Below are 8,685 nucleotides of genomic sequence, written 5' to 3'. Positions count from 1 at the left end.
GAAAGTGCAGCTGTCAACTAGAGAAAGACCTGGTGACAGCATGGAAAGACAGCTGGCAGGGGGAGCACACCACATCAGGGCTTTCACAGGCTAGCTACATGTGACAGCGGGATCCAGCAATAAAGGTGCTTGGGTCCCACCCACCTTTGGCTATGGAAACTTTTAATAAGAAGATACCCCTTTAGTCAGTGAGAGAGGAGGCAGAAGATAACTTATCAACAGACAATCCTGTAACGGACACAGGAATGGAACAGACAACAAGTCTGATGATCAGTACATCTGAGGCTTCATCAGCTACAGCAGGACACTAGGTCAGAGTTGCATAGGTGGCTGGGTTAAAGGTTATTTCCAGCACAGGCCTGGAGATACATTGGGGCAAGAAAGGGTGCCTGAAGAAAGGATCAACAGGTATCTTGCATCGACAGCTACTTTCTAAGAAGTAGGCCAAGTCAGTTGACTGAAGTTCAGCAGCAGGACAAAAACCAAAGTCCAAGCAGGGAGAGATCATGCCACAAGAGAGCAACCTGAACCCAGCCCACCACGACCTGCAGCAGATGCGGGGGCAAAAGTCAAGTGGCCAAAATCCTGCAAAAAGATGCGTGGAAGGAGATCAATGCTGACCTCTACAATATCTTGAAAATGCTCAGGAGAAGATAGGGGAGCTAATCTGCAAATACAGAGTGGAGCATTTAGAGCAGTAGAAAAGAGGAAGACTGTATCCAACATTCCCACCAAGTTGAGGAGTCAGAAGAAATTTAATCACCTAGTCAGAGAGAAAAGGCAGCAAGAGAAGCAATGATGGAAGGCCACAGAAAAGAGGAGAAGAAAGCCATAAACCTGTTGCAGTGGGACTTCTGGAACAGGCTTGCAATGCAGAGGAAAGCTGAGAACTTGGTAAGAACCAACAGACAAGAGCAAGCCTCTACAAAGATCCCTTTAAATTTGTCTGTTGATGTCTTGCATCATCGCCACAAAGAGTACACTCTCCCACCTCACATGCCACCAGTCTAATCACCAGAACTAGACGTCAGCCCGCCTAGAAGGAGTGAAGTAGAGAAAGCAGTGCGCAGAGCAAGGGCCTCATCAGCACCAAAGCCCAACAGAGTCCCACACAGGCTCCACAAAAATGCAGCAGACGTCATGTGTTTCCTCTGGACACTCATAAATGTGGTATGGCACAAGCATTAGATACCAACATCATGGCAGAGAGCAGAGGGCATCCTCACGCCAAAGGAAAAGGACTCCTCAGAAACTGGCCAATTTCACAAGATCAGCTTCCTAAAGTGGAGGAAAAATCTTCTTGTCTCACAGACTGTCAGGAAACCTGGAAAGAAACCATCTGATCAACACTTAAATCCAAAAAGCAGGGATCCCAGGCTTCTCCGGCTGTCTGGAACATGCTAGTACCATCTGGCATCAGATTCAGGTGGCCAGAAAGGAGGGATCAGACTTTCATGTGGTTTTCCTGGACCTTGCCAATGCCTGTGGCTTAGTCCCTCAAAACTGTCACTGGACTGCATTCAACTTCTTCAGGGTCCCAGTGGCCATTCACAAGCCTCATCAAGGACTACTTCCAGGACGTGCAAGTATGTGTAACAACAGCAGACTACACCGCAGTGTGGCAACATCTGGAAGTGGAAATCATGACCAGTTGTACCATCTCCTCCCTAGCTCCTACCATGGGCGTGGTGGTGATCATCAGGATCATCTCAGTGGGTGGTTGAAGGACTGCCTGACCTGGCCTGAGGAGCATACATGGATCAAGGCCAAAGTCTGGACAGTTGGGTGGAACACCCAACTAGAAGGTGGTGGCAGACTTAGGCCAGAGGCTCTGCTTCCCAGCTGAGATCGCGTCAACTAACCTCAGACCAGACCTTGTGCTATAGTCAGCCTTAATCCATTGTGTTGATATCATCAAGATTACAGTGCCCTCAGAGGAAACACAGATGAACGAGGGCACTCTCTTGCTAACCCAAAGATGCATTCACTCATTTGACCACCTTACTTAGTGTAGGCAGCATGCCCAGTGTGTGCAGTTTAAGGGATACCAACGTCTAGAACAGATCTAATCTATATAAAGTATAAAATAGCACATCTTCCGAATCTTATGTTAAAACACAGAGTGTGATTATATTGCTTCTCATGAATATAGGCATCAACCATACATCTACACTATATGATTCATAATAATGTACATAAGACCAGGGTTAGAGTTCATCATGACATTGCTATACATACTCCCAACACAGCCTGAGATTTGGGTGCCACGTCGTAATAAGGCAGCCTTTAACAAGGACATATAAGTTGTTACTTTATAGACTGTTGGCAAATAATGTACTATGCTTTATGCTTTAGTTAGTGATAAGACTGACACTTGGGTTGTGTTTGTGGTTTGTGGTTGTAAATCTTAATTAGTTTTTAATAGGTTGATGTTCCAAATGCTCTGCAGTTCTTTTCCCATAGGTCAGTGGTCAAAGAGTTCATTGGAGGATCTTTTTATTCCAGCTTTATTTGAGACATAAGCCATTATAGCAATAACTAAGAGCCAGGGGATGTCTTTACATAAAATATCATTACTCATTGTAACAGCCCTCTTTTTGTTTGAGTAAAGAGACGACTGTGTCATTGTATTATTCGACTTAATCAATGGACATTTTAATATGTCACAGGAGGGGAAGGTGAAAATAATCAAATCAGTTATGGCTGTATTTAGCTGTTTCAGCTTTAAGGTCTCTGATATTGTTAATGCTGACTCACAGACACACTTTCATGACTTACTGACACTTAGAGACAACAAAGCCATCATTAAAAGTAGCAGCTGTGTTTTTCCTACTCCAAGAAGTCAAAACGTCCTTGAGTGTAGAAAAAGCCACTAATACATAAAACAAAACGTCCTTGTTTTGAATCTGCATATTAAAATTTGGGGATATGGTATTTTGCTAACATTAAAATACAGTTAATAAATTATTACATTTCATTTTGCCTAGTTTTTTCAAAGTCAGTGTGGTCGTTGATTTTTGAAGCATTAGGAAGTTATTGGCATTTCATCAACAGAGTAATTAGTTACGACTTGTATTAGAAAGTGGTACTATATATATACATATATATATATATATATATAATGAAATTTAATATATATATATATATATATATATATATATATATATATATATATGTATATTAAATTTCATTATACCCAGTGGTGTTGTGGTGGTTTATGAGGTGGGTGTACTACTGGGTAAACAGATACCAGGGATGAAGTGGGTATACTGTCCTATATCTTTCAATGGCTTTTTGGCTGAAGGGTATGGATATACTGTAAACAGCCAGAAGAAGAGGTGGGTATACCCCATATACCTACACATACCCTCCACTGCACCACTGATTATAGCTTTTGTCTGTAAATATTCATAACTAGATTACATAAATACATTATGAACTCAAAAAGGAAGTAAGAAGAGTCGAGTTTACACTTATTTGCAATTTAAACTGTAAAAAAAATAATTAAAATGTTTTTCTCAGGTGCCGAGTAAAAAACTAAAAATAGTAGAACAAAACATACATACAAGTGTCGAGACAAATATCCTATATAAAATATATCAGGTGTGTGTATATTAAACAGTGTGTGGCTGGAGATGCAGGTGCTCTTTCCATCAGCACCGGATATGGTCCAGATCATCGGATCGCCTGCCGACTCGCAGATCTCACAGTGCATGGATAAGTCCACCACAGCACGGTCTGCCTCTCACTGCCTGTTAGCATGCTGACACACGGCTGAGCTGGAGAGGCGGTCTACAACGCGACTCCTTTACGAGACACGGAGCAGGGGCAGCAACAACAGCAGCAGCAGCCAGAGCAGCTGTCATGTGAATCAGCTGGACGAACAAGGAAGGGGATAAATAACAATACGACTCCATCTTTCTAAAACAAGGTAAAATACTATGTACTTTTACGGAAAAGACATGTAGTAAACCGGCGAAAATGGTGCATGGTAGCTAGCTTTGGACCAGTTTGCCAGAAAGCGGTGAGCATTTCGTGACTCCTGTGCACAATTAGCCAAGCTATCAACAGCTAACTGTTAGCGCTGCCATCCAAATAAGTTGGCACGCGCTCATGCCAATGGGCATCTCACACTGTGTGCTTTGTCATTATACGTCTGTCTATTGCTAAACATGTCTAATATTGACTGTTGGTGTATACACTGTGTAACTAACACACTAAATCATTTGTATCACACAAAGTCACAGAGCGAAGTAGCTCCGGGCCTATCTACAGCCACCTTGCGAGGGGCATTTAAACCCCACTGGCTTGTGTATTAAGAAGTGAGCTAATGTGGTAGCTAGGTTAGCTTAATAGTTAGCTATGCTTTCCTTTCTCAACTGCTATCCCCAAGTGCTTTCCAGTCAGCTCCCACGAGTGCATTGTTAATTTAAAGCCGGAGAGTACCCAGTGAGCCTACTGTCTGGATTTAAGGAAGCTAGTCAGCTGAGCTAGCAAGCTGCGCTCGTTGTTCAGCCATTACTTTGCATCAAAACAAAACGTAGGCTAGTTGGCTAGTTAGCTAGCTTGGCAGACAACAAAGCTCAGCCAAGCTACAGACGCTCATGCACTATTCAAAGCGAAACCACAAATCAGCCGAGATTTATTTGTCATATCGTCGTAACAGGGTTATTTAAATGAACAATAGGTGGAATATGACAGGTTAAGGCTGTCCCTGTTATGAAGTGACTGATTTAATATTCAAACAATGAGTGAGGATGTAAACACATTGTGTCCAAACACTGTAGCTGATTTTTTTTTCCAGAACTTGTTTGAGCTTGCAATTGCCTGTTACATAATCGAGTCGCACGCCATTATATTGTAGTTTGCAGTTAAGTACTGTTAAAAGGAAATGCAGGGTTGAAAATCACAACAGCATCACTCGGGGTGGTATAATCCTTTGTCTGAATGCACACTTAAGTCAGAGTTGGGATGGGTGGATGGGACAAAAATCCGAAAAGGGTTGTTGGCATCAGGAAGGATCAAAGGATCAAATCGACATTTGTTGAATCTCTACCTCCATCTAGTGGTGATCTACTCACCATCACACAAACAACTGCCTCCTAGTCCAGTTACCCACCTGTAAATTACAACCTGTAAATTACAACTATGTATTATCTAAAAACATAAGGTGTAATAGCTGATTTGAAGTAGTTGGAATATTGCGTGTGGAGTGTTCCCAAGTGTGAAATGGTTAACAGACCTAATGTTTTTAACTTGTCTTGTTATTAACTTGGTTTTTATTCTGCTAAAAATACATTCAACAATCAAAAATAATGGGCAACCACCAAAAACAAGTGATTTATATCAACAGAAATTAATTAAGCTATGAAGCAAAATCAAAAGAAGAGATAGATAGATTATATTAAAAATAAAATGAGCATACTAGATGAAGTAATCAACATGAAGTTTAAAAAAGATCAGCAATTTAAACAAACAAAAATAAATCAATACATTTCAGATGATAATAATAATAATAATAATAATAATAATAATAATAATGGTGATGATGTTTATGATATTACTATAATAATTATTAAATATACTCAAAGACCCTTTACTGAAGTTAAAATGACCATAAGAAAAACACTAAAAATATATAAGACACAATATTAATCACACGTGTTTCTTATATTTCCATCTGGACAGTTTCACTATCTGTATCTATAATGCTATCAACAACATCTATTCAGCGCTTTCTGAATAGTTGATATTATTGATTATGATATTATGCCTTTAAAAAATAAAGTCAACTGATTCTTTTGTTTGCTTATTCTCTGGTTAGTTTTTAAATTTAAGCCAATATCTGTCAACATTACAATCTTAAAGCCAGTTAAAAAAATACTCGTTGATTTTTTTGGATAACATTTGTATTTTTTTCACAGGTTATATCTGGTGAGGAGGCAGGATGGCGGGAGCAGAGGTGTACACCCCTGCAAACCCCACCTGCAAGATTATGACCTTCAGGCCCACCATGGAGGAGTTCAAGGACTTCAACCAGTACCTGGTTTATATGGAGTCTCAGGGAGCTCACCGTGCAGGCCTGGCTAAGGTGGGTAGTGTTGTCATGCTCAACTTGGACAAAGATTCAACCTCCCAAATAAATGCTTGTCTAGATGTGTGAGTGATAGATTTCATTGTGTCCACCAAGTTGGTGTGCAAGCAATGAAAACATTCAGACATACAACATTTAGTTTCAATAGCAATCCTTTCATTTTCTGTTTGTCCCACAGGTGATTCCTCCGAAAGGCTGGAAGCCCCGTCGTACCTATGATGATATAGATGATCTGGTGATTGATGCTCCCATCCAGCAGATGGTGGCAGGCCAATCAGGGCTCTTCACGCAATATAACATCCAGAAGAAGCCTCTTAGTGTGCAGGAGTTCAGGCGGTTAGCTAACAGTGACCAGTGAGTATTGAGGAGCTATTTAATTGTTTCCAGTGCCTTATTGATTATACTAGGGATTATGGAAAGTGCTTACATTTACACAGATGTTACATTCTGGTGCTGCCAGAATAAGAATCTAACTTTTTTTTTATATCACAGGGTATGTGACTGGCATATTACACAGTTAACAATATTAAACAAATATATTCTTAGAAAACAAAATAACCTTGAGAATGTGATTCGTTGCCTGGCAAAGTGGCTGATAGAAACAGAGAGATACTTGCCAACAGCATCAATAAACTGTATGTGTGTGCTTGATGTTGATTTGTCATCCTGTATCGTTAGTTTATGAGTTCAAAGTAGCCAACAAAACGAAAGCAAAGAGGTGTGTCCGGGGAGGTGTACAGCAGGTGTCGCTGGCATAATTGCTCTAAATAAAATAACAACAGGTAAAAGAGAAGGAAACAAACCAAAGTTAAGACCAGGGTTAATGTATCAATTTCAAGAGTTATGGGAGATGAAGATGAAGTCGAATGAGTGATTTAAAACTGTAAGAGCATTATTTGCTAAGGGTAAAAAATTTAGCCGCTATGTGTTATGTCATGTTACTATGTTTAAAATGGTCATTTCACAGTACTAACTTTAATGTCTTTCTCCTCCACAGGTACTGCACACCTCGCTACCTGAATTATGAAGATCTTGAGAGGAAATATTGGAAGAACCTCACTTTTGTGTCACCTATATATGGTGCTGATGTCTGCGGCAGCCTCTATGATGAGGTAGATGAATTTTTCTTCTTCTTCTGTTGCTTTCTGTCTCTTTGGTTTCCCTTATTTCCATACATGCGTGTCCATTTCCATCACCTGTTATTCAGTCCCCATATGATCACAGGCTCAGTGTTCTTAATTAGGAGAAATAATTGTTGAAATCACTTGGTGTACTTCTCATAAACCTATTTTACCTAAATATTGCAACTTGGCTTTAGGGTTTTTGCAATGAAAATAAAAATGTATGAGTCTTTATCACTTATTTTTTGCCCCCAACCCCAGTGTGCATCATTTTAAGATAACAAATCCAATGTGGGGACACTAAGAATAAATGGACCGAAGGCGACGCAGACTACTTCTGCAGCACAAGCTTGAATCAAATAGACTTCTGAAGCTCAAATCCAGTTTTCAACCCCTACAAATTGTCTTCATATTTCACCTTTGCACAATGCATCTTGTTAGGACATGGTCATAGTTTGTAATGGAAAGCAATAGAGGGATGTGACAGCTGGCAAACCTGGAACACAGTGACTTAAATTATATGTTATGCAGCTGATACTGATTGGATTTAATGATGCCATCATCAACTGCAATACCAATCTACACGATCGGCATTGGAAATCACTAAACCTATCAAACTGTTGTTTCTAATCTCCTAGGACGTGGAGGAGTGGAACATTGGCCACCTGAACTCTATCTTGGATGTTATTGAGGAGGACAGTGGTGTATCCATCCAGGGGGTTAACACTCCATATCTATACTTTGGCATGTGGAAGACCACCTTTTCCTGGCACACTGAAGATATGGACCTGTACAGCATCAACTACCTCCACTTTGGAGAGCCCAAGTCCTGGTGAGTGTGGGACAGAGATTTGGGGACAGACACATAACAAAGCAACAAATATGCAACTTAGTGTATTCCAGTACAACAAAACGGAGCGTGAAAAGCTCTCACATAGCCTCTGTGTATCATCTTCACAAAAGTCTGTGTTATAATTGTTGGGTAGAACTAGTTGTACCGTAGTGCCTTACTTGTATATTCACCTCCACTTACTTTTCTGGGGATACGGATGATGTGTGTTGCTGTTGATACATTTCATATCTATAGCCACTGAACAGAGGTGGGTAGTAGCTGAAAACTGCACACAAGTAAAAGTACTTTGAAAAAACAAGTACTCAAGTAGAGGTAAAATTATTCCTCAAATAAATGCTTGAACAAAAGTATTCACTGGAAAAAATCTCTCGAGTTGAAAAGAAAAGATAAAAAACAGCACACTGTTGACTTTTTCCTGAAGTCTTTTATTCGAAGTGGATATGACTGTAATTATTTAATCCACAGATGACCTTCCTCAGGTCAATTTAAAGAAGTAAACATACACTTGTATTTATTGTTGATGAAATGCCAAGTCATCCTCTCCATTATTTGCTTGTTGTCACCTATATTATATTGACAGCAAGTTGTGTACATATCATTGATGACTCATTCGGGCT

General features: G+C 40.1%; 1 protein-coding gene across 8 annotated transcripts in view; it reads left to right on the top strand.

The window, feature by feature from the left end:
* The first annotated feature begins 3,773 nt into the window (after positions 1-3,773).
* The window catches only part of kdm4c (lysine (K)-specific demethylase 4C), a 40,350-nt gene continuing 35,438 nt past the window's right edge, over positions 3,774-8,685 (top strand). For 7 of the 8 annotated variants that reach the window (XM_078164879.1, XM_033623860.2, XM_033623863.2 and 4 more), the window contains exons 1-5: positions 3,793-3,931; positions 5,925-6,091; positions 6,273-6,448; positions 7,092-7,206; positions 7,854-8,047. In XM_078164879.1, coding sequence (XP_078021005.1) covers positions 5,948-6,091; positions 6,273-6,448; positions 7,092-7,206; positions 7,854-8,047 — 629 coding nt within the window. In that variant the 5' untranslated portion in view covers positions 3,793-3,931; positions 5,925-5,947. Of the gene's footprint in view, positions 3,932-5,924; positions 6,092-6,272; positions 6,449-7,091; positions 7,207-7,853; positions 8,048-8,685 lie in introns of all 8 variants that reach the window. The other variant, XM_033623857.2, reaches the window with a different exon arrangement.

Source organism: Epinephelus lanceolatus, chromosome 3 (genome assembly GCF_041903045.1).
Source record: "Epinephelus lanceolatus isolate andai-2023 chromosome 3, ASM4190304v1, whole genome shotgun sequence".
NCBI lineage: Eukaryota > Metazoa > Chordata > Actinopteri > Perciformes > Serranidae > Epinephelus > Epinephelus lanceolatus.
Note: the sequence above shows the minus strand (reverse complement) of the source record. Positions and strands in the feature narration are given on the sequence as shown.